The 27,018-nt window shown below is 41.1% G+C and overlaps 1 protein-coding gene across 3 annotated transcripts in view; it reads right to left on the bottom strand.

Annotated features, from left to right (window-relative positions):
* Positions 1 to 8,734: 8,734 nt before the first annotated feature.
* LOC111851303 (AP-2 complex subunit alpha-2-like) overlaps positions 8,735 to 27,018 on the bottom strand; it is a 37,502-nt gene continuing 19,218 nt past the window's right edge. Inside the window, exons 13-22 of one of the 3 annotated variants that reach the window (XM_023826085.2) lie at positions 26,147 to 26,298; positions 25,706 to 25,768; positions 25,147 to 25,224; positions 24,877 to 24,959; positions 24,432 to 24,521; positions 23,923 to 24,046; positions 23,412 to 23,528; positions 23,065 to 23,134; positions 11,499 to 11,633; positions 8,735 to 10,675 (exon numbers count right to left, since the gene is read on the bottom strand). In XM_023826085.2, the coding sequence (XP_023681853.1) occupies positions 10,598 to 10,675; positions 11,499 to 11,633; positions 23,065 to 23,134; positions 23,412 to 23,528; positions 23,923 to 24,046; positions 24,432 to 24,521; positions 24,877 to 24,959; positions 25,147 to 25,224; positions 25,706 to 25,768; positions 26,147 to 26,298 (990 nt within the window). In that variant the 3' untranslated portion in view covers positions 8,735 to 10,597. The remainder of the gene's footprint in view (positions 10,676 to 11,498; positions 11,634 to 23,064; positions 23,135 to 23,411; positions 23,529 to 23,922; positions 24,047 to 24,431; positions 24,522 to 24,876; positions 24,960 to 25,146; positions 25,225 to 25,705; positions 25,769 to 26,146; positions 26,299 to 27,018) is intronic. The other 2 variants (XM_023826086.2, XM_023826087.2) reach the window with 2 other exon arrangements.

Below are 27,018 nucleotides of genomic sequence, written 5' to 3'. Positions count from 1 at the left end.
TAACAGAAGAGGAATAACAGTAAATAGCAGCATTAGAGAATAAGTAATTCAGACAATATGTAGCACAAAACAATAAGTAACAATGAGCAATAAATTACATAAAATGACTCAAAACATTATTTCTTGAAATACTGACCAAATTGGCGGTATTGATATACTGTATATTGTTCACAAATGGCCACTAATTAGATTTACAGTGCACTTATGTCTTATATCTATCACTGTAAAAAAAATTTCAATGGACATTCTGTTAAATTACAGTAAGCTACTGGCAGCTAGATTTGCCGGCATTATACTGTTATTTTACAGTGTACCTACAACAGTTTATTACTGTAAAATATTACAGTACTGTGAAGGTTTACAGAATTATACTGTTCGCTGTTTACTGTTATATTAGAGTTCCTACTGTAATCTTCATAACAGATTTATTACTGTAAAATGTTTGTACTGTACAATGAGTTTTACGATAATGCAAGATAATGATAAAAAAAAAAAAAACCCATTTTGATAGGAAACCCCAGAAAGTCCATATCGGACAAGACATATCCTTACAAAATTAGGCCTTTATTAGGATGAACATAACCACAATGTTTTGTAAAATGCATTCACTATAAACAAATCCTTATCTGTAAACAGTTATAAACAGTTCCTTATCTGTATGTCAACTATGACAAATGAGATGGCAATATATAATATATTAAAGCCAATGCACTTAATGCATTAATTCAGCTGAAAACCAATTCAGATTAACAAAAGAGCAACAAGAACTGTATCTAGTACACCATATGTTGTCAGTTGGCAGTTAGTAATAGTAGATAAGCCTTTGGATTCTTAATTCTTAAGTGGAAAGTGCTGCAGTATAGCTGAAACATTTCAATGAACAAAAAAACGAATCTGTATGTAGCATGCCATACTGGAAAAAAATATTTTACAAAAAACAGAGACTTGTTACCTTACGTTGACATTAATCTGATTGCTGTATTGGTTACTTCCTTTTCTGTTGCGATATGTTGTGACTTACATAAAGCCCCACTCAAAGTCCAAGAGTTTTTTTTATCAGGGTGGCCACATGGGAATTCACAGTTGCTGCCTTTTTCTGGACCAGCTTCCCTGTCTTCTTGGAAACAACCTTCCCCTGGTAGGCCTTTGTTCCCTTCTCAGGGTTGATCCCAACAAAGAGTCTAAATTATTATTTAAAAAAAAACACAGTAAAATCATCCTTAAAATTACATTCTATGAAACTGGGCAGGATCTAATTTAGGTACACATGTTTTGATCTGTGGCCTTCCTAACAGTAACTATTGGACTGAGCAGGTATTTGATGGGAATGCAAAACCATTATAAGGTAAGGAAGAATATTACAAGGAAATCCAAAAGTATTTCAGGTAAACAGAAATGTGAAACGACAAACACACGTCTATATATAAACACCTAAAGCAGGTTTTAATGTCTTATTAAGTATTGTATGCAATTTAAATTCAAGGTATTTTCATATGAAAAGAATTCTGTGGCATTTTAAATTATAATATAACATTGGCAAACAGAGCTGGCAAAGAGAGGCAAAATATCTAATACAAACAATGTAGACTAGCAGAAAATTTACCTTTGAACAAACTCCAGAGTCCTTGAAGCTTCCTCTTGGTTAAGCACATAGTAGACAGCAAAAACTGCAGCAAGTCCTGTGGTGAAGCTTGGCTGGACGCCTTCACAAATGACATGGTTTTCAATGCTGATCATCCATTGTCCAATGGTCACTTTGTCACCAGCAACTGATGAAGACAATAATTAGTTAATGCCCCAAAACTGTAGGGCCTATCTGAGCATTTGTAGGGTTTTGGAATTGGTCTGATGAAAGTTTGAGCAAGATTTTTGCCATTTTAATTTTAAAACCTCATAAGTTATCCATACATCCATCCATCCATCCATCCATCCATTATCTTCCGCTTATCCGAGGGCAGGTTGCGGGGACAGCAGTCTCAGTAGGGAAACCCAGACTTCCCTCTCCCTCCACTTCATCCAGCTCCTCTGGGGGAATCCCGAGGCGTTCCCAGGCCAGCCGAGAGACATAGTCCCTCCAGCGTGTCCTGGGTCTTCCCTGGGGTCTCCTCCCAGTCGGACATGCCCGGAACACGTCACCAGGGAGGCTTCCAGGAGGCATCCTGACCAGATGCCTGAGCCACCTCATCTGGCTCCTCTCAATGCGGAGGAGCAGCGGCTCTACTCCGAGTCTCTTCCGAATGTCCGAGCTCCTCACCCTATCTCTAAGGAAGAGCCCAGCCACCCTGCGGAGAAAACTCATTTCGACCGCTTGCACTCGCGACCTCGTTCTTTCGGTCACTACCCACAGCTCGTGACCATAGGTGAGGGTAGGAACGTAGATCGACTGGTAAATCGAGAGCTTTGCCTTTTGGCTCAGCTCCTTCTTCACCATGACAGACCAATGCAGCGCCCGCATCACTGCTGATGCCACACCAATCCGGCTGTCGATCTCCCGCTCCATCCTTCCCTCACTCGTGAACAAGACCTTGAGATACTTAAATTCCTCCACTTGGGGAAGGACCTCTTCCCCAACCCGACTCATAAGTTATACTAATGCAAATCCTTACTTTCTACATCCTGGGATGGTAAATTGATAAAATAAATACATTCATGTGAGAACACATAGAGAACACAACTGATAAAGAAAGGCGAGGGGTAATCCAGGCTGGCACACATGAAAATATGTTAGCTCATTAAATATGGAGTCAAATTTTACCCCATTACTTGCTTCCACATTACAGCTCAGAGCCTCAACATGTTTTTGATATGTTTGTGGTGTCCGGTCAGGGCCCATGGCCAGAGGATCTGCCAGAAATGCTTGCCGATCAATCTCACAATATCTGCAAAAATGTGAACTCTTGCTAAAATTTTCAGTGAAGCCTCCAATGTTATGTGAACCCAAATTGCGCACAGGGTTCCCTTACAGACCTGGCCATCCGGCAAAGATACTCCATTCAGTTCAAGATCCTTTAAATCTTTCACTAGAGAGCCAAACACAAGATCCTGTCCAAAATACTTATAGTCTTGCTCTCTACAAAGGAGCACAAGCTGCATCTGATTAATATTGGATCTGTTGTGTGGCAAAATATTAGCAAGGGTTAGATACACAGCCAAAACCTTATGCTTTTTTCTCCCAGATCCTAGGGGGTTTACAACTTCGAAGGCATCCTGATAAAGGATTATGCCTAATGAAGAGTCCATGTGCTTGAACAGCAAGTTATTTTCAACATTTGTACCATCCCACAAATCCTGAAGAACACAGTCAAGTTTGACTCTAGATTTAATTTTCTGTGTTTGTTCCCTCGCTGACTCTAAGGACAAGAGAGACTCAATTGTCTTATTCACTGGAACATACTGTGCAAAACATTCCTTACCAGACTCATTCTGACCAAGACAAACAGAAACTGGCTCGACGTAATTGAAAGTTGTTTTAAAAAAAGCTTTTCTCTAATGATCAGTTTTGAGTGTGTTCATATTGCAACCCCTGTGGAGATCCTCAGTTCTCAGGGTATCTATTACAGTATTTACATCAGCTTCAGAAAGTCCAAGTGAACTCAACTTCTCTTGAAGTTTGTATATTAGGTGTGACTGATTCATATCATGTATTTCCTGATAGTGTTCAATTATTGTTTGAATTGTAGAGGATGGAAGGAGCAATTTAGCCTGAAGTTTGAGATAAAACAAGGCTAAATTTCGGAGAAATTGTCCTTCATCTACTTTTTCTGGGTAGACCTCGATTTCTTCATTAATGGACTGACTGGGATTCTCAATTTGAATATCACAGCATTCATCATTATAATCAGCAGTGCTGCCTGGATCTGCAATTGAGTCCAAAAGATTTCCTACAGAACAATCTTTATGCTTTCGTGACACATGGGAAGTGAATGTAGATTTAACTGCAAATGTTTTATCACAGTGTCTGAAAGGGCATCTAATAGTCTTGCCTTCAGTGATATGACCTTTCAAATGGATGAGAAGACCATGGATATCTTCACATCTAGTGCCACATAGGCCGATATGACAGGCTAAATCTGCATTATCCAGTTTAGTACTGTTCTTTCTATCTTTATGTCGATATGTGTGAAATTTGAATGCTGAAAACTTAGAAAAGGCTTTAGTGCATCTGGGGAAACCACACTTAAAAGATACATTAGGCATATAACTGTGACTTCGCATGTGCCTGACATATGCAAATGTATTGCTCAAGGTCTTTTTACATATATTGCAAATGATCATCTTTGCCTTTATTGCCTACCTGTATGTACAGCAAATAACTAGATCTAATTCACAGAATTATAACATTAACAGAGGCATCAAATTCGACTAGCTATTTCAATCAACTTTTTGGTTCTTTGCAACTTTAATAAAAATGTGGGGACAAAAGCAACAGGAATGTTTTAGCAAAACTTTTAGAAACTATTCCCGTGCATATTATATCTCAGACAGTTGATTACATCGCAAATTAATGAAATAAAGGTGAATGACCAAGCTAGCTCTAGGTGTATGCTAGCTAACATTTTCATTCATATATTATTGCCAAGTAATGTAAGCAGTCTCATTGAATTTCAACATAAAAAACACAAAGTGTAGATTCAGCAAAAATGGATAAATCGCAATTACCTTGTTCCATGTACCATGAAAACATCATGCGATTAATAGTTGAACATCACAAAACACACACAATACCCCACTTCCTTGTATACTTATTCCTGTGTTTACTGTTAATTTTACAGCAGCATACAGTTTATTATCAATGTCATTTCTGACGTTAAAAGAAATAAAAAAAAAATTACAGTAATTCCTTGTATTTAGGAAAAACGGTACAATGCTGTTAGAAATCCATTGTATTTTTACAGCAATTTTTTACAGTGTAGTGAGTGTTCAGTAGGATTGTGGCATTTTGGTAGAAACTGTTTCTTAACTTGGAGTGTTGATGTTTCTGTGCCGTCTGCCAGAAGGGAGTAAAGAGATAAGTGGCTGTGGAGGTGACTGGAGCCCTTGATGATGTCACCTGGCTTTCTAAGGCCAGGTGCTAAGGCTACACACTAAGGCAGTGTGTAGCGGCAGATGTGTGCTGCTGATGGCCAGGACAGCCTTCCTCTCCCTCTGCAGTGCATGTGTGATGGTGATGGTCTGGACAGCCTTCCTCTCCCTCTGCAGTGCATGTGTGATGGTGATGGTCTGCGCAGCCTTCCTCTCCCTCTGCAGTGCATGTGTGATGGTGATGGTCTGGACAGCCTTCCTCTCCCTCTGCAGTGCATGTGTGATGGTGATGGTCTGCGCAGCCTTCCTCTCCCTCTGCAGTGCATGTGTGATGGTGATGGTCTGGGCAGCCTTCCTCTCCCTCTGCAGTGCATGTGTGATGGTGATGGCCAGGACAGCCTTCCTCTCCCTCTGCAGTGCATGTGTGATGGTGATGGTCTGGGCAGCCTTCCTCTCCCTCTGCAGTGCATGTGTGATGGTGATGGTCTGGGCAGCCTTCCTCTCCCTCTGCAGTGCATGTGTGATGGTGATGGTCTGGGCAGCCTTCCTCTCCCTCTGCAGTGCATGTGTGATGGTGATGGTCTGGGCAGCCTTCCTCTCCCTCTGCAGTGCATGTGTGATGGTGATGGTCTGCGCAGCCTTCCTCTCCCTCTGCAGTGCATGTGTGATGGTGATGGTCTGCGCAGCCTTCCTCTCCCTCTGCAGTGCATGTGTGATGGTGCTGGTCTGGGCAGCCTTCCTCTCCCACTGTAGTGCTCTGTGGTTCAACAGTTTCCATGCCACCATGTTATGCATCCAGTGAGAATGGATGCCCTTGTCTTTGAAGTGTAGGAGAAAACCCATGTGACATAAAGAGAATTAACATGGGATGGCAATAGACTCTCTAAATACATCCAGTGAGAGGGAAGGACAGCACAACGGAAGCCACACCATCACTGCATACACTATTCATTCACATATTTGCCAAAGACATTTTCTCCATTTCTCACACTCATAAACACTTTCTATTAATTTCATGCTAGTCTTCTCAAACATCCATTTTTTTCTTTCCTTGCACCTTGACTGTCAGCAACAAGTACATTTAGGTGCAAAACAGATCAGACTGAAAACTGGCAACAAAAAAAGCAGTGTGTGTACTTCAGTGACTTATCACACCTGGCATCAGTTAAATAAAATACTTTACAATGCCTGTAGCCAACTCTGCATTGCTTCTATTATCTGAATACATGTGTACTTACCCCTCCTCGGGGTGCACTGCTTGGAGATGTGGATACTGGGGAGCCCCCACCTGTCCAGTGGCCTGCTGGTGTTTCTGATGCCTGCCACTTGTCTATGCCACCTCACCTGCCCGCTGCTGCCACCTCCGCCCATCTGTCTGCTTACCTGCCTGCCGACACTGTCCTACCATCTGCTCGAAATTACCTCACACTAATTTCTGTGAACTGCCTGGTGCCCGTCAGAGGGGGATGCCCCCCCCACCCCCCAAGTCTGCATCTTCCCGAGGTTTCTTCCTCCTTTGTAAAATGATCCTTGTAAATAGCAGCATATAAATAAAATTCAGAGAAAACTGGGATGTTGTAAAGTGAAAGTTGTATCAGGACAGACTCTCTTAAGGATACTAATTCTAAATGAATCAGGGTGGGGTGTGGCTCGGTAGGGGCAGGACACTGTGCTAGTGATCGAAAAGCTGCCAGTTCAAATCCCAGGATTGGCAGAGTGATTTCACTGTTGAAATCTTGAGAAAGACCTTTAACACCCAATTGTTTCAGGGATACTGCTTTCTAAAAAAATGTCTGTCACTTTGATATTTGTTAAATGAAATGTAAACATTCTCATTTTTGTGATTATGTTTGAACAAATTATTCTATTTATTGCAGCAAACAGAAATATCAGATTTCACCAGTCAATCAAAGGGCTTGAAGATGGGATACACTCTGAACGGAACACCAGTCCATCACAGGGCACACGACTTAGTACATGTTAATATGAATTCTTTCTATTTGTGTGGGTGTTAAATTTACTAGAAGTAGCTATACAAAAAACTGGAAAGTGTTAGTCTTCTCTAACTGAATTAAATGTTTATGATGGGATAAAGGGTAGAGCGAGTATCGTGGGGCCACCAAGTTGCATGGTTTATTACACAAGGAGTCTTTAGCTGCTTGTTTCAAATGCATTTCCAGCACAACATATCCACCAATCAACAAGCAAGAAAAGCTATTTACAGTCTGTGCAGAAGTAGATATGACCATGCTTAACAATTATGCATAAGTCTGGGTCTTCTCAGAGAACCGCAGGATCTGTCGAGTTAATCGAAAGACATGCGGTTCAGGTGATTTAGTTACATCAAACAGTTCTGAGTGATTGTATGGGTGAGTGCCCCAAGCTGAATTGACATGTTGTCCAGGGTGTACCCTGCCTGAGGCCCACTACTCCATAGGATGGACCTTAAATTGCCACAGGCAACACTGGGTAAGCAGGTAAGGTAAAGCAATAGGCCCCTTTCCTTCATGCTTGGTGTCCCATGAGACTTATTAAAATGAAGGAGCATTCCTTTCAAAGCACAATTGAGCACTGTGACTCAGCACATACAAAAAGACCATTACGTGAATAGTATGAATGAGCAATTGTGTCACGTTAGTAGCTTTTCAATCATTTTAGCAGATATTTGATTTCTACGTTTTAAAACACTATATGATAAAAGTGGGGTTGCATGAATCTAGGTCTGCAGCACGGTTTAAATCTATTTAGAGGGCAAGGAGTCTGTTAATGCCAGTCGACAGCATGCAAAGGTGAATGTTTTTTTGATATGAGGACTGGTATGTCCCCATCAAGCAGGTGATAGGTCATGGAATACATGATGGCTGTCCTTCTATTCAGACTCAACCCAAACGAAGGCTGGAACTCGAGACCTGTTCTCCCACCACTCAACAAAAGCTCAAATGATGGAATAACTAGAGGATGAGTGTTGTACTTGTTTTATTGCAGAGTATTGCGGTTGGTCAACACCCTATTTGTATGCTTATTGTTGGTGATTCTTCCTTTTGTTCTGGCAGACATGCTGTTCAGGTGAGCTGGTGATTATTTTAGGCCTGTTCATACCTCTCTGCATGTGTACATGAGTAATATGCTCATGACACATTTGATGGAAATGCAGCTGTGCTTTAACCCTTGTTTTTGTGTCCATGCAACTACTGATGTCTCCATTTTGGAATATCGTCCTTTCCTCCTCTCATGCATTCTGTTTAAGTGCAATTTATTTTAAAGAACTTTATTGAACCCTTGAACATACATTCAAACAAGACATTTCAAAAGATTTTGAGCATGAGGTTGAATGTGTTTTGAAGGTGTAAAATAATGGCACAATTCTTTATGAAGGAAAGACAAGTTATGATGTTTTCCCTAAATAAGTATATTTTGTCCAAATTATGATCAACTGTAAATTCCTTTAGAATGTGTGTGCACTGTCCATGTTTAACTGCAGAACTATGAACAGTTCCGAGTCAGAGAACACAGTTCACGTGCGGAGAAGTATGTTCTAGCCTTCAAAGAAGCGTTTACAGGCATCCTGCAGAAGCACCTTTCATCTCCCTTGCACAGCAAACTCCACATCTTATTCCTGTCAATGAATGTTAGTGGTTTAGTGCAGTGGTGTATTTGGGTGTAAAATAGCATTTTTGGACATGCAGACAAAACAAATTTGTATGACAGAAACTGATCGGTATATGGTTTACTTTTACTTTCACATTTTCAGTACAGAGTAATTCAACAAGTTGTCTTAAACACATACACTGGTCTGTGTAGATAGATATAATGAGCAGACATATATACATGATGACAACAGACTCCTTAATAATCTAAAATGAGAAGGTCTCTGCATCATCCCTGGGCTCTATGAGACACACACTCACACAGTGAATGCTTCTGTTGCTAATGTACTTCATTGGAGACACATGCATACACAATCACACGATGCCAATGGCAGGTCCCAAGTCAATATGAACCCTACGGTTAGCGAAACAAGCAGTGGAGTTCGCTCAGCATCACCCTTGATAGTCAAAGAGCTGAACTTCTTTGTGCCCTAAAAACTTGATGGTGCTTCCGGTGAACACCTAAGCACTGCACTTGTTCCTAAGGAGGTTGCATGGAGTGCCAAGTGACCCCATGTTATTCGTTACATTACTGAGCAGCTTAGCGGACACTAATTCAGAGACAAAATTTCTACACTTGAACCCATTTACAGAGCTGGACACTTACAGAAGCGATTTAGGTTAAGTGCTTTGTTCAAGGGTACAACAGAAAGAGTCCTTCTGGGATCTGAACCAGCAACATTTTGGTCATAATTCAAGGCTTTCCAGCTTCTTAACCACTACAATTAGCTGGTATCTAGGGTTAAAAATATTGTCTGCAACCTGATCGCATTCTCACCCCCTCTTTAAGTCGTCTCACCCCCCTGGCTGGGACAGTGAAGCAGTTAAGACATCATGGCCATTTGTCTTACTTCCTTCTCACACTTAACAGGAATAATATGCTGCTGGTGCATATGCCTATATGGATGGGTACATATTAAGTCCAGCTGTCAGCCATTCGCAGTCTAACGTCAAAGTGCTTCAGCCAACTGAAATCTCACATGAGTTTTTCATCACACACCGGCTGCTTACTTACTCCCTGAACTGTGCACGCCAAAAAGACAACAGAATCATCATCACACTATCATCCAGCCTACATAGAGATATATGGTGAAGTTAGATCAACGGACTTCATTTATAACAGAATGCTAAAAAGAAATGCTGTAACATTTGAATATACAAATACATAATCACTAAAACATGTAAACAACCATAATTAAACATAGTCATATTTTCAAGAAGTGCAGTCAACGCTTGCGTAAACTCCTACACCCGAGTGTGAGAGTTCAGGGGAATTCACAACACGGCTTCTGCTGTCAGTCTCTGGATGACCAAGAATGCGACTACAGTACACTGGGGCTGCTCTCGGTGGACAGGAAGTTAGTATATTTCACAGGAATAATCGTAATCAGCTAGGTAATCTAAAGGAACCGAGTTTCATAGTAAGTGGGAAGAAGAAGGGGCCCATTTAAGATTCTGTCGATACTTCGTAAAGTGCATCGGCCAATTACATGCTCCAATGAACCAGGGTGAGGGGAGGAGCTTCCTACAGTGGGGCCAATTGTTTCTGTGAAGAGTGCACATATATGGCACATTCCACAGGTACACGCAAACAAAACATGCGCTTGCTGGGGTATCTCCATATGTATGCTTTAAGTAATGGTGGAACGGAGGTCAAGAAAGGACCAGAGAGCATCGAAAAAAGAGCTTCCTATTGTTAGATGAGCAAATTAAAGGAAATAACCAAACTGATTGATCACACTACTGTGCACATACACGGTTATTAGAAATAAAAACAAATAACAGTAATAAGTATGACAATAAGAACACTAATAATATTTCGGCTGCTGCCTGGCGACAGCTGCTTCTCCCTTAAGTATGCATGTTTGGGGATCTCTGCTGCCTTGTGGACTCTTGATCGTTTCGGACCCAGGACCAGCTCGCCGGTCTTAGAACTGCTCCGACAGCAGCTCACAGAGGCGTCGGGAGACTGTGTCCTTACTGCTGCGGAGTGTCAGCCGGTACATCTATGAGACAGAGAGGGAGAACGGACACGTGTGATCATAACAGGAATGTGTGCAGGAGCAGACTGGATGGCGAGCATGGAGGTAGGATTAGGCAGGGGTTCCCAACTGCCTGGGGTTTGGGGGAAGGGTTGGTTCATTCCCAAAACACACACTTTTAAATCAACGCCTTTTCATAACCACTGATGTGGTTTTCTTAGTTCTTTTTAATGACAGGAACGTAGCAAAACAGTGTTTCAATGTACTGAATGCATAACAATGAAGTTTCTGTCATTCATTCAAGTTGTCAGGTCCACAATTTTTTTTGCAAAATGGTCTTTGGTCATCAGAAAGTTAGGAGTCTTCTTGGTTCTGTGTTATCTGGCGTAACACTTAAGTCTATAGCAGGGTTCCCCAATTCCGGTTCTGGAGGGCCAGTTGGCAACAGTTTACAAATTGCCCTACTCAAACATCAGCTAATCAGGTGTAATCTGTGAGGCTACTGCTCTCCAACAAACAGGCACAAAGAGGGTTGGAGGGGAGGCAGAAGGGACTATGGGCAGATGGATCATGTTGGCGGCAGGTGGCGCGCTGTCAGTGATGCGAATGCTTCAGTGTGCAGAGTGTTGTACTCGAATGTGTTTTGCAGTACAAACGTGCAATACATAATACTTCAGTAGAGGACCTGTGTACAAACCGGGCAGGAAGCAGAGTATGAAGGACATAGCGGAAGAGTAAAGCAGACAGCAAAGCAGGCTTCTCGTCGCATACCTACTCCTGCCAAATACTGGCCAGCGGCTTGATGCACAGTGAGTTCCTATAAATAGCCTGTCAGGGGCGTTATTACCTGGGCTTGCGCGTTGGGCTCCAGCCTTAGCAGACAGCCCACCTGCTGAGCCTTGGTCTGGATCACTCCAGCACACACAAAGTTCTCGGGGTTGGGGTCCACGTTCTCCAGCAGGGCGGTGCCAAGACCCAGCAGCTGCAGCGGGGAACGGGAAGAGCCGTCCAGGCAGATCAGCGTCTGTGTCAGACCGCGGCGCGCTGAACCCAAGCTCCATTTTCAGGAACTTTACAAGGAGAACAATATGTGGCTCCCAAGGGCTATTTATTAATGTGTCAGCCCGTTAAATGCACCAGCAGCTCTTAGTGCTAAGCTCTGGCTCCTGGGGCAGCTTTGCGGGTCGCTGACAGCAGCAGTAGCAGGATGACTTGAAGGTTAACTTGTACAGTCAAAGGGAGGCAGCTGTTGTAGCTCTCAAGGCTGCACTAGTAATATCATGAGAAGTAGGTTGGTGACAGAACTTCACAACCGAATGTTGCATTTTCGCCATATCTGTAATTTCCCCATTGCGTGATACTATTGTACAGAGCTGGACAAAGTACAAGACTTCATTACTTGAGTCAAAGTATAGATACTGCTGGTCAAATTTTTTTCCCCAATTCAAATGAAAGTTTTTCAAATTTTTAGTACTGCAGTACTTGCTTTTAAAAATACTTAATATTCGAAAGTACAATTTATTTTTTATGCCAAAGTATTGTTGTATTGTTTCCATGATGCACTTACAGAACCTAATAACTCATCACAAACAGGACCCAATTAGCTTGAAAAGCAGTGGACATATAACATTGGTCTCAATATGACAACCTCGTGGGAAAATCCATTAAAACACTTGACCAAACATAGCAACAAAAAAAAAAAAAAAAAAAAAAAAAAAACTATCAACTACAAGCACAGACAACTTTGTTAAAAGTTACTGCAATTGTTTACATACCTCAACTAACTTTTTCAGATTGGAAAAAAATTCTTGAAGGCATTGATGAAGTTTGTGCAGGGTAAACAGAGCAGACATTTAAAGTGATACAAATATTTAAAAAATGTAAAACATGGACTTCAGATATGGCCATGGGTGCTCTGGGAGAGAGACCTTCAACTTTATCTGCAATAGCAGCAGCCATCATTACAACTGCCAAGTTCAGCTCCTCAAAAACTGCAGCACACACTTTGAACTTGATTGTCAGCATAGGAGTAGTTTATTATAACTGGATTTTCCCCTGTGATGAACACAATACAGCCCATCACATTTTAGAAAAGAAAATTCACCCACTGACATCAAAGCTATGCTAAAAAGTAACGAGTAATGTGATAGGACTGTCACTTTTTAACCATTACAGTGGTACCTCAGTTCTCGAACTCATTAGAACTCGAATTTCTTTAGTCGAACCAACCAGTTAGAAAAAAAATGACCTAGAACTCGATCTGAATCTCAGAAGTCGAACCGTGAACGCCGACCTAAGATAACTTGTACGCGCGAGGAAATGAGTCACGCGGCACGTCTCTTAGCGGAAACAAAGGGTAACGCTTCAGTCTCAGCCCGTATTCGCTGTGATAGCATCGTGCATGTTTACACTAGCTGAATACATACATTTAGACAATGATAGACAGTAACAGTAATTATATAATAAAATACATTTAAAAATAAAAGATTTCTTATTAATTATTTTAATAGCATTAACAATAAACCATTAATAGATTTAATTATCATAATGTTGTCCTGCCGAGCAGGGACAGAACGGAGACAAAGGCGCAGACGTCAGGGTATCGGGGAATACGGGCTTTAATTACAGGTAAGGCAGGCAAAACGCAGACAGACAATACAATGATCGGACTGGGGAAACAAGCTGAAACGCGGACTAAATACAGAGGACTAATAACAACAACCAGAAACAGCTGATCAGCTGATCACACGGGGATTCCACACAAGGTTAACGAGGGGTACATGGAAGGAGCGGACGATCGGGGCAGGACACATTGTTTGGATACATTTATTTTCTTACTTTACAAATTACTGTTTTGATAAAAGTGCTTAGATGTGTTTAGTATAGTATATGCTCTTGTTTTATCCTGTTCATTTTGTGTTTAAATGCTTAAAAAAAAAAAACATTTAGGTGTAATTTTTTGGGGTCGGGAACCAATTAATTGGTTTCCATTATTTCTTATGGGAAAAATTCAATCAGAACTTTTTAGGATTCAAACCCGAGTTCTGAATGGATTAAGTTCGAGTTCTGAGATACCACTGTATTTAAACATGTGAAAAATTAATATTTGAACTATAACTAACCCATTCAAGTTTTAAACTGTTACTAGCCTATAAGGGTAATAATATATACCACAAGTGTGTCTGCTGGGGTGTAGCATGAGTAAATGGTGTCCTGTAGTTGCGTTCTGGGCATACAGCAACTCTGGATATAACGGATTGTTTTGCCAGGTCCCTTAAAGTCCATTATAACTGTATTTTACTGAATAAAAACACAATATTAAAAGTTACATGGTATGCATTGTCCCCTGTAGATTAATGCTTAAAGCACACTTCACTGGAAATGTCTAACGTTTAGGTTTATACTAATTAGTCCATTAATTCTATGTTTTGTACTTTAAACTACTACTAGTAATGCAAACTATTGTGAGGAATTGCAAAAGAATGATTCTGTGTTGCGGTATTCCCTTTTTTGGGAGGTGGGGTGTCACAGGTTTTCAAATATATTCAAACAAATCGTGTGACATTTGATATTCATTCAAACTTGATTTTTGAAAAAAGTGACAGCCCTATAAAAGAAATGCAGTGGAGTCTAAAGTACAATATGTGTCTTTCAGATGTAGTGGAGTGCTAGTACAAGTCGTGTTTCCAAAAAAAAGTTGATACTCAAGTACAATACAGATACTCGAAAAAAGTACTTAAGTCCATTACTCAAGTAAATGTCCACCCCTGCTATTGTACTGCATCAAGTGTTAATAATGTGCCAATTCTCATCATGTTCACTGCTGATATGGCATAATACTACATGGAGAATTTGAAATTTAGAAGATATTTTGAAGTCAAATAAGTAGAACTTACCTAGTTTGTTTTAGGCTGCTTACGAGTAGCGCAGTAGATTACAAATGACTACTTGAGTATGAAAGTTCATGGGATTGAATCCTATAGTAATTATATCACTGGCAGGCTGCTGATCAAGGCCCGTAAACCCCAACTTCTCCTGGGTAGCTGGACACTAACTGGCTCTGTGCTCTCACCCACACTATACATGCATCTCTTTCTCTCATGGAGAGCAAAATGGGATGGGTGCAAACTATCACAGGGATAAAGTACTGCTGTGTGTCCAAGTCAACTTAAAACCATGCAGGAGGACAATCTTTGATATTCCAATAGCGTATGACTAATAGAAAATGACACAGCTGAGAAGGGTCTTATTCTTAGCTGTAGCAAACAACACCTACGAACTATGCACCAATACTGACTCTGGCACTTGTGAGGCTACAGATGTCATTCGCAGATGTATGCAGCCTGCATTACATGGCAGCAGCATATTCAGAGATACTTTCCACGCCCTGCCTTGGGGACATGGGCATCACATGCAGCAGGGTATGAGAAACGCCACAACTACGCTCAAACAAAGCTACAAAATGAAGTCACCCAAGACAGGTCTTTAATCCCATACATATGTAAACACATACAGGACATATCCACACATATGCCAAACTCAGCATAACAAAGAAACAAATATTATTTCCAATAACTACTTCCGTTTTGGCAACAGAACTGGGAAAAAAAAGTCAGAACTGACACTGGGCATGTAGGAAGCATGAGTGAGTTAGGTGTTCCTATGAAGTTCATTAGCCTGACGAGTGCTTCTCTGCTGAAGGCACACCCCAGGAAACAGGAAGTGGATCATGGATGTTAGAGGCTAGTAGTCATGTAAGGTCATGCCTGGAGGCGCGCCGGTCTGAGAAGAGTCATAACCAGACAGTAATATCCAGTCCCATGTGGTCACAATGAGCTTAGGTGTCACTGGGCCTGAAGTCCAATGTTTTCTTTGGTGCTAACATCATAATAACGTATGCGTACCGAAGCAGCCAACATTTCTCCATTTTTACCGAATGCACATGTGTGTTACATCTCAGAGCTTTGCATCAGTTTTACTTAAACTGGAATCAGAAGTCAGAACAGTGTAATATGCTTGCCAACACAACACCGTTCTAGAATACTTCAACCAGTGACAGAGGAAGCACAGATAGAACTTGTAAAATGGCCAACACTATTTGAGAGAGAAGACTATGTCACTAGACGAAAATAGCCCTTTAATTTGGATATGTAAATTTCAGTCCTCCGGCATCATGTCAAGCGACTAGAAAACCAGTGAAGGGTGTATTGGAGGGGCTTGTGCTGCAGAAGCTGAATTAGACAGAAAAATTGGGTCCCACAGAGCAGGAAGAATTCAATTTGTGTACCACCCATTCTTCAGTATAGGGCCAAATCACATCCTATCAAAAAAAGACTTTAAAATACAGTGGTACCTCGGTTCTCGAACTCGTTAAAACTCAAATTTCTTAAAAGTCGAACCAACCAGTTTGGGAAAAAAATTTTTTACCTAGAACTCGATCTGAATCTCAGAAGTCAAACCATGAACGCCGACCTAAGATAACTTGTACGTGCGGGGAAATGAGTCACACGGCATGTCTCAGCGGAAACAAAGGGTAAAGCTTCAGTCTAAGCCTCGCATTCGCTGTGATATAATTGTGCATGTTTACACTAGCTGAATACATATATTTAGAGAGTAAAAATACATTTAGACAATGATACAGTAACAGTAATTATTATTATATAATAAAATTAGTGCTGTCAAACGATTAAATTTTTTCATCAGATTAATCACAGGGTTGCTGTGGATTAATTTTGATTAATCATGATTAAATATCCTTCATTTTTAATCTATATTAATCACATTTAATTTTGCATGAGCAAAACAGACTCAAGAAAAAAGGGAATATATATGGCACTTAACATGTTTATTGAACATCTTGAACACGAGTTGGATGCATTCCATCTGCCACAGAAGTGCAGTACCATGGACCCATATCAAAAAGCAAGATTTTTTGCTTTGTCAGATTTAAGGTACCTCAGTTTAAATGCTCTTTATCACTTACAATTAGCCCGAACTACTGTAAATCCGACAAATAAACCGACTAATCATGAAATCCAATTCTAGCCTGGTTAATTTCCATTGTTAGCAATATCAGTTGATAACACACTACGTGCGATGCTTTACGTATAAAACTCCGTAGCAACACGTCCACAGATAAGTTGGACGGTATAGTGTGTGCGACTGATTTAATATGCCACAAATGAGAAGTAGTGCTTAAACAGTATAAAACTACAACTTTCCCTTCCGTTGATAAAAGGCGCAGCCATCTTATATTCTGAACTCGGGATCCTCTGTGCTGTCCGAGATATTTCTCGGATCTCCGAGGAAGGGGAGCGCGCATGTCGTCACTTCCGGCTTCAAAACTCAGAATCCGACTCGGAATATGAGTTCCCAGGGCAAATTGAACGCACCAAAACTGCCCAAAATGGGTTGACAGAGACATTTCAGGGATTTTGAGTCATTCTGCGCTGCACATGGGTTAATTGCGTTAAAAATTTTAATTTGATTAATCAAGATGATGGATTAATCCGCGTTAACCCGTTAATTTTGACAGCCCTAAATAAAATACATTTTAAAATAAAGATTTATTATTTTAATATTAATAATAAACCATTAATACATTTCATTATAATAATATTGTCGTGCCAAGCGGGGACGGAACGAAGACAAAGGCGCAGACGTCAGGGCATCAGGTAATATCGGGTTTAATTACATGTAAGGCAGGCAAAACGCAGATGGACAATACAATGACCGGACTGGGGAAACAAACTGAAACGTGGACTAAATACAGAGGACTAATGACAATAACCAGAAACAGCTGATCACACGGGGTTAATGAAGGGGCTTTACACGTTGTTTGGATACACTTATTTTCTTACTTTACAAATTACTGTTTTGATAAATGTGCTTAGATGTGTTTAGTACAGTATATGCTCCTGTTTTATCCTGTTCATTTTGTGTTTAAATGCTAAAAAAAAAAAAAACATTTAGGTGTAATTTTTTGGGGTCGGGAACCAATTAATTGGTTTTCCATTATTTCTTATGAGAAAAATTCAATCAGAACTCGAACTTTTTAGGATTCGATCCGGAGTTCTGAACGGATTAAGTTTCAGTTCTGAGGTACCACTGTATTACATATCGACATAATTTAAAAAATATTTATATGCATGAAATAAGATTTACATAATTACTGGTGTACTTTCATTTTTTTTTTTACTTCTAAACCTACCCCATGCCAGAAAACACCCTCGTCCCAATTTAAAATTTTCAATTTTAATCATCTTTGTTTTAAAACGTATATTTTTCTGAAAATGTTGCCTCTTTAAAGTTGTGTCCCAGATTTTTGTCAGATTTCTACAGAAACACAATTTTACCAGGGATAAAAAGGATCAGCCATATCCCAAGGACCTCTAACTCACTTCCTGGTTTCAAAAAAGGAGGGAATACTTCTCAAGCACTGGTAACCTCTCTATTTTTTTGATAAATTCACGACATAATATTGAATCAGATGTGTCTTAACCACAACAGGTCAACCATGCAGCCCTTCTAAATCAAAACTAAATACAAGTAATGGTTAAAAAAAATGCACATTTTGATTAGCATTAAGTACACCTACTTTGTGTTATTTGTGTTATAAATGTGTTTTATATAATAATATTATGAATTTATGTATGACTGACGGAGTTGACAAAATTCAAGCCCTCAAATGCAAAAAATGCTGCTTAAATTAAAACGAAATCACTGGGAGGTTGGCTCATTACGAAGTTTAATAGCCAAAACTGTTTTAAATTATATTTGACCTGCATGATTGAAGAGTAAAAACAACGCCACCCCCCCCCCCCCAAAAAATAAGATTTTGTCCGTATTCAAGAATGAGTGATTATATACACTCACCTAAAGGATTATTAGGAACACCATACTAATACGGTGTTTGACCCCCTTTCGCCTTCAGAACTGCCTTAATTCTACGTGGCATTGGTTCAACAAGGTGCTGAAAGCATTCTTTAGAAATGTTGGCCCATATTGATAGGATAGCATCTTGCAGTTAATGGAGATTTGTGGGATGCACATCCAGGGCACAAAGCTCCCGTTCCACCACATCCCAAAGATGCTCTATTGGGTTGAGATCTGGTGACTGTGGGGGCCAATTTAGTACAGTGAACTCATTGTCATGTTCAAGAAACCAATTTGAAATAATTCGAGCTTTGTGACATGGTGCATTATCCTGCTGGAAGTAGTCATCAGAGGATGGGTACATGGTGGTCATAAAGGGATGGACATGGTCAGAAACAATGCTCAGGTAGGCCGTGGCATTTAAACGATGCCCAATTGGCACTAAGGGGCATAAAGTGTGCCAAGAAAACATCCCCCACACCATTACACCACCACCACCAGCCTGCACAGTGGTAACAAGGCATGATGGATCCATATTCTCATTCTGTTTACGCCAAATTCTGACTCTACCATTTGAATGTCTCAACAGAAATTGAGACTCATCAAACCAGGCAACATTTTTCCAGTCTTCAACTGTCCAATTTTGGTGAGCTCGTGCAAATTGTAGCCTCTTTTTCCTATTTGTAGTGGAGATGAGTGGTACCCGGTGGGGTCTTCTGCTGTTGTAGCCCATCTGCCTCAAGGTTGTGCGTGTTGTGGCTTCACAAATGCTTTGCTGCATACCTCGGTTGTAACGAGTGGTTATTTCAGTCAAAGTTGCTCTTCTATCAGTTTGAATCAGTCGGCCCATTCTCCTCTGACCTCTAGCATCAACAAGGCATTTTCGGCCACAGGACTGCCGCATACTGGATGTTTTTCCCTTTGCACACCATTCTTTGTAAACCCTAGAAATGGTTGTGCGTGAAAATCCCAGTAACTGAGCAGATTGTGAAATACTCAGACCGGCCCGTCTGGCACCAACAACCATGCCACGCTCAAAATTGCTTAAATCACCTTTCTTTCCCATTCTGACATTCAGTTTGGAGTTCAGGAGATTGTCTTGACCAGGACCACACCCCTAAATGCATTGAAGCAACTGCCATGTGATTGGTTGATTAGATAATTGCATTAATGAGAAATTGAACAGGTGTTCCTAATAATCCTTTAGGTGAGTGTGTGTGTATATATATATACCACCATGTACCCATCCTCTGATGGCTACTTCCAGCAGGATAATGCACCATGTCACAAAGCTCGAATCATTTCAAATTGGTTTCTTGAACATGACAATGAGTTCACTGTACTAAAATGGCCCCCACAGAGCATCTTTGGGATGTGGTGGAACGGGAGCTTCGTGCCCTGGGTGTGCATCCCACAAATCTCCATCAACTGCAAGATGCTATCCTATCAATATGGGCCAACATTTCTAAAGAATGCTTTCAGCACCTTGTTCAATCAATGCCACGTAGAATTAAGGCAGATCTGAAGGCGAAAGGGGGTCAAACACTGTATTAGTATGGTGTTCCTAATAATCCTTTAGGTGAGTGTATATAAATATAAAAACACGACAGATGGTTCACGTAAATTAATGATCAGTAAGTTAATTAAAACAATGTTTCTCATCCTGGTCCTCAGGATCCCCTGATAGTCCATATTTTTGCTCCTTGCCAGCTCACTGCCAACTCCACATTTTTGCTCCATGATCACCATGATTAGCAAGTTCATTAGAAATGTTTCCCAACCTGCAAAAATGTGGACTATTGAGCAGTGAGCTGGGATGGAGCAAAAACTTGGACTGTCTAGGGGTCTCAGAAAACTGGGTTGGGAAACACTGCATTAACACACACCAGAGAACTGCAAACTTTACTTATGTTAGGTTGATAAATTGCAGTCTTTTCTCAGTCTCCCCTTCCATTAAATTATTCATAACTGTACAGGAATCTTTTTTGCACCACGTAAAATATTCTTTAGCGTAGTAATGTCTGCCCTATCATGAAAGTCACACTGTGGGTCCTGGAGGAACATTACTTCCAGTCACTGTGTAACATTCATTGCTGAGATGAGACAAAAGGCCTTACTTGACATTTAATTTTTTTAAATTGTTAAAAATACCAAATGAATCCCTCTGAATCAGGGTTCCCCAATTCTGGTCCTGAAGGGCTAGAATCCAACACAGTTTGCATATTTCCCTTTTGAAACACACCTATTAAACCTAATAACTGGCTAATCACAATGTGTTTAAGCATGGAAATCTGCAAGCTGTGTTACATTCTGGCCCTCCAGAACCAGAATTGGAAAACCCTGCTATTAGAGCTGGACGGTATGACCAAAAATTTATATTAAGGTATTTTTCAAAGTTATATCGGTTTCACGGTATTCTTTTTTTTTTTTTTTTTTTAAAGTATGACTGGGCGTTTACCACATTTCTTGTTTTACATTTTTGTATTGTTCCCACATTAACTACAGTATATTACAGTGGTACCTCGGTTCTAAAACTCACTAGAACTCGAATTTCTTGAAAGTCGAACAAACCAGTTTGACCTAGAACTCGATCTGAATATCAGAAGTCGAACCGTGAACGCTGACCTAATATAAATTGTACGCGACAGGAAATGAGTCATACTACAATGCAATTCTTACTTGAATGCCTTCTTCACAGACTGGACCATTAACCAAACAAAGCAGCGCAACATTAAAGTAACTAACAATAAATAAACCACTAACTTGTGTATACTATTAGAGCATTTATTTAAACTTTATTGTGCCAGGTAAATTAACTGAAAACCAGTTCTCACTGCTTTACAGTATGTGATATTCGGGAGAATAGCAGATTACGCATCGGAAATGCCTGGGAAAGAAACTTCATGCGTGTAACTAAACTCTTCAGCCAATAAGGACAAAGGTGTGTCATCACGGAGGTGGTTTCAGTTTGTGCAGCCGGGTGAAAGGCCGCAATACATCTAACATAATGCATTGTGTTAGGATCAGAATGCGTTGCTTTAAGCCAGCGCTGTAAGCAAGTCGAACGCACCCAATGACCGGACTGGGGAAACAAACTGAAACTCGGACTTAATACAGAGGACTAATGACAACAACCAGAAACAGCTGATCACACGGGGATTCCACACGGGGATTCCACACGGGGTTAACGAGGGGGCGTGGCACATGGAAGGAGCGGACAATCAGGGCAGGACAGGGGTAATGTTGGGATAAGATCTTTATCGTTTTGGAAGCCATTAAGAAAAAAAATGCTCTTCTTGTTTTATCCTGTTCATTCTGTGTTTAAATGCAAAAAAAAAAGAAAAAGAAAAAAAAAACATTTAGGTGTAATTTTGGGGGGCCGGGAACCAATTGGTTTTCCATTATTTCTTATGGGAAAAATTTGATCAGAACTCGAACTTTTTAGGATTCGACCCGGAGTCCGGAACGGATTAAATTCAAGAACCGAGGTACTACTGTATCTCAATACACTTCCTGGTAAAATAAAGGATAAATAAAATAAACGGCTAATGTTAAGGTGTGCGCCGGCCAAGTTAACGTTTTTGATAAGTGTTTAATAGTTCAGTGTTGCTGGAACGCAAGCTTTACTGACATCGCGAAATTTCTCATAAAGACCAGGATGTCGGTCTTTAAGATGCTTCGCCAGGTTTGACGTGCTACTTGACTTCATTGCCACAACTTTGTAGCACTATTTGCATAGAGGCTTATCCACATCCTTAGCCTTTCCATGCTCGTCTGCAAAATCCTTCTAACGGCACTTTTGCGTTTTTTTTTTCTTTTACTAAAGCAGCTTGCGAAGTGCTTTCAACTGCAGCATGTACCATGTTCGCCTAACTCACTGTGTGTGTGTTAACCAGCGCGAATGCGTTCAGCAGTTATTGAAAGGAGTGGCTGCGCGAGTGTACGTGCACGAGCGCCTGCGCTGTAGTGGTGCTGTGTGAAGTGTGGCGAATGAGGTGAAAACCGCACTGTTGGTGTGAATAATGGTGAAAATGAGTATCTAATCAGATACTAATCAATATTAAAAATTTGTATCTCAGAATCGATTTTTGACAACCCCAGTGTCTCATTATTTTCAATTCCAGCGTCAAATATCTTCTGTGGTACATTTTTAGTAGTGCAGCAGTGAAAAAGGTCCCCCCTTAAAAAGTTTCCAGCTGCGCCACTTTCTGAACGTTGTTTAGGCTATTTAAACCGGTATTGTGTTATACCGGTAAATTGTATTATAACAATAATAAAAACAGTTTTCGGTATGAACCGGTATACCTACCGGCACTACCTGCTATAAATGGAAAAATCAAAAAACAGGATATTCTGTTCAGCTGCAGAGAGGGGAGGATGCATCATTATCTCCAGCTCATTTCAGAAGCACACTCTGCCCCATAATATTAGGGACAGCGACACCGAGTCAGTCCCGCCATTTTTATATTTTTCAGTGCGACACCCCCAGACACAAACGAATCTGCATGCATGCTGGATGAGGAACGCATGGACGCTACCTTGGCTTTGAGCACTTCAGAGTCCATGGCATTTTTGGCCTTGAAGATCTTTTGGGCCTCTTGCTGGGGACTGAATAAGAAGAATGGGGCAACTTTAGGAATTACGCTTTCATATGCATGCCGGTTACACAGAACATTTATTATGACATGGATTAAAAAGTGGAGCTCATTCCAAACTAATAAGCCACAGTTAAAAAAAGAAAAGGACTACCTGTTGTATCACAGTTATGAGAAAATGCTTTCTGTATGATGAATTTCACAGAAAAAAAACATGTAATGGAGGATAAGTGCATTTTCCCTAAGCTCAGGACCAAAGCAGCAGCCCCCCCAACCCCCTTCCCACTCACAGATTGAGCTGCTTCCAGCGCTGGAAGAAGTCTTGGGAGGACATCTCTGTCGGCTGGAAGAACTTGTTGATGGTGACAGGAAGCTTGAGGGTGATGTTCTGCAGAGCTCCTCCATACCTGACCGGCACAATGATGGCTTATTGTCATCTTTCTCATTCAGGTGTATGACAGACGCGAAATAGCACTCACCCAGCTCAATAATATGCATAAGATTTCAAAGAAATCCAGCGGTTAAAGACTATACCTATAGGTGTCCTAAGACAGAGTGAAGGCCAAGAGGTAACAGATACACAGGCCCTGTTGCTACCATAGGCTCCACACCTGAATCAGCATTGCTCTGCATTGTTCTGGTTGAAACAGCAGGTGACGGACTTTTCTCTGTTAGCCTGAGTGAGTGAGTGGCAAGGGAATACGCTATATCCACTTCCCAAAGTGTCTCACTATTTCTCACAGTTGCCTACCCTGGAAAACCTAAGATCTTCACTTCTGCGGGAAGAGGCATCGCTCGCACCTGAACTTGATGTTGAGCAGGGGGGCCTCCAAGAAGTCAGCCAGACACTCGATGTTGATCACCTGCTGCACCTGAGCTCCGCCCTCCACTTGGGGCTCCACCTGCTTCGCCTGGATGTTCAGCTGTGAGGGAGTGGGGGTCAAGGAGCTCTGAATTGCACAAAGGGTCATCACTGAGGCTCCACGGTGTAGCAAACGGCTCCAGGAATACAAATACAGGCAGGACAGCCAGACACAATGGACATCTACACAGATTTGAGAGTTCAGTTCTGGAGGACGACCATGTCATTGCGACAACAAAGTTGAACGCTGAATAATCTACTGTACTGCACTTATACATATATTCTACATATATCTGCCTCAGTGGTCAATTCAGGGGAAGCAACCACTAAGGAACATAGGAGTGCCTCACAGAGGGCGAATGTATCTAGTACCTTCTACCCACAGTAACAGCCATATTATATCTCACATCCACAAAGGGGCTCGGCTGCCCTAAGCCAGGAAGGATATCAGACTGCAGCTCTCCAGGACAGCTGACGGAAGTGCTGAAGCTGACAAACTGCACCGACGTCTTATTGCCGTAGAACAAGTACATCCTCCCTGTGAAGGGTGGGGATCCCACACACATCATTGATTGAAGCATACAACCAGAAGATGCATAGCAGAGAAACGTACAATTAAACATGCTTAATTAATATATGATTAACAGAGGATCTGGGTTAAGTACAAATTGAGTCGGCGACAGGCAAAGCTCAGAAGAAGAACTGGATAGCTTAAGTCCCGAACGTAAAAATCCAAACCAAGATTTTGTTTCAACCAACCACTTGAGTATAAATGATCACAGAGTACTCAGCTAGTTGGTTGAAACAAAATCCTGGTCTGGAATTTTACTTCCTGGACATGAACTACCATTATCTGCTCAGAATGAATGATAGGCACAGGCCTGGAGGCTCACCAAGGTTCTGACGGTACTCTGACTTGATCCCGATCTGAAGCAGCTGGTTCTCAAAGAGAACCCCATTGTTCTTGCACACAAACCTGAAAGTCACCGACAAGGAACAAAAAAAGGGCCAGGGACAGATTAAATGTAAGAATGGGTGGGTGGGGGGGAGGACTGGGCTTCAGGGTGCACTGATGCATAAACTGGGATAAGAACACAGCTTGAAGTAAAGGCAGAGAGAGATGAAGAGCAGAGAGAGAGATGAAGAGCAGAGAGAGCTCTTACTTGTTCAGAAGCTCATCTGACTCAGGCAGAGGTGGAGCAGACTCTTCAGAGCCAAAAGAGGAGGAGTTGGGAGCAGAGCTGAGAAAAAAGGAAGGAGGTTGCCAAGACAGCAGAGAGGAACGGAACAGGGATGAATGCAAGGAGAAGGAAAAGAAAGCAGACAATTCACATAAAAAAAAAACATGATGAGCATCAGAAGAAAAAAACATGAATTAAATGAATTAGCAACAAATGGGTGAACAGGGTTTAAAGTGCCAAAACAAATCAATGATGTTAAAAAGGACGAAGAAGTGAGAAGTGTGGAAAAATAGGGAAAATTTGGGGGGGGGGGGGGGGAGCAGAGATTAGTCAAACATTGTTAGTATATGCATTTAAATGTTAATTTGCACAATAACGTCATAGCTGAATAAATATACAAAGGTTTCAGATAGCACCCACCCCCCAACACTAAACATCTGGACAAACACACACAAAGGGTAATACAACTGAATCACCCTTATTTTGTTACTGCCTTCATTACTGCACTGACATTACATTACAGTTTTGAACGCCCCCTTACTCCGAGTCACTGGGAGCCTCGACCAATAGCGAGTCAGAGGCCTCAGAGGGAGGTTCCAGATCACTGCCATCATCCAATCACAATCGAGGACAAGAGGAACGACACACAAAAGACAGGAGAGCCGATAGGGACAGAAAGAGAGAGAGAGACGGTGACAGGGGAGGGAGAGAAAAAGGCAAGAGAAGAGAAAAAGCGAGTCACAACGCGAAAAACACAGAAGACAAGAGTAACAGATTAAAAGGAAAAAAACCAAGTGAAAGACAGGGTGAATTTTTACAAAGAGCAAAACAAACCATTTATACTACACAAGAGATTTAAAGACCTTTATATCCCTGAGATAAGCAGAGACATACAGACAACATTTTTAAGAACCATGCACATTTAAACCCTCACTGCAGTTGTTCATATAGCATCAGAAAATCCTCTGCAATGGCTGCATACCTGAGAAAGTTGTCGTCCATGACACCAGAGGGAGCTGTGGGTCCTGCCTCAGAAAAAACATCCACCAAGAGACTGCTGGCACTGGGAGCGGCGCTGCCAACAGGGGGCGCTGAGCGAAGGCCCAGCAAGTCAGCGGAAGGGGATGGAGTTGACTGAGCAGGGAAAAAGCATGGCAGCTGTATCTCACTGAGATATCAGTGACAGACACAAACTGAACAACATGTTCACAATCCTTTACAGGGCTTGGGACACTATTAACAGGCACTATGGGCTTTTTCCTGCAATACTACCCTAAGCCCATGTCATTCTCTTTAAAACCAGGACTATCTTCACACACACTGGGAATTGATCTCCAGTTGTCAAAGGCTCTCACACATACAGCAGTTATACATACAGTTAAGGTAATGGTCACATACAGTCTGGCTGATATATACACAATGTATATGTACAGTAGTGCTGTCTCAAACGATTTTTCTTTAAACGATTAATCTAGCGATTATTTTTTCGATTATTCAACAACTAATTTTTCGATTGATCTGATGATAAATTTATTAATAAGCAATTATTTTCAAGTTAGTCATTTAATCAGGGTTCCCCCAATTCTGGCAGAATAAATTTCCATGACTTTTCCAAAACTTTTCCAGTACCATAAGAAAATTTTCCAAAACCCACAAGTTTGTAAAACTAAAGTAGATAATTACCGTATACGAATACTGTTCTAACTATTGACTTCCACTCGTACATTTCCATTAGCGCGTTGTGGAACGAAGCGGGAAACAAAAATGGACAAGGCTAGTTTCCAAAACTTTTCCTTCCGAAACTTATCCAGGGCCTGGAAATATTATTTAAAAATTCCTAAACTTTTCCAGGTT

This window comes from Paramormyrops kingsleyae, chromosome 5 (assembly GCF_048594095.1).
Source record: "Paramormyrops kingsleyae isolate MSU_618 chromosome 5, PKINGS_0.4, whole genome shotgun sequence".
Classification (NCBI taxonomy): domain Eukaryota; kingdom Metazoa; phylum Chordata; class Actinopteri; order Osteoglossiformes; family Mormyridae; genus Paramormyrops; species Paramormyrops kingsleyae.
This window is presented reverse-complemented; position numbering and strand designations above follow the sequence as displayed.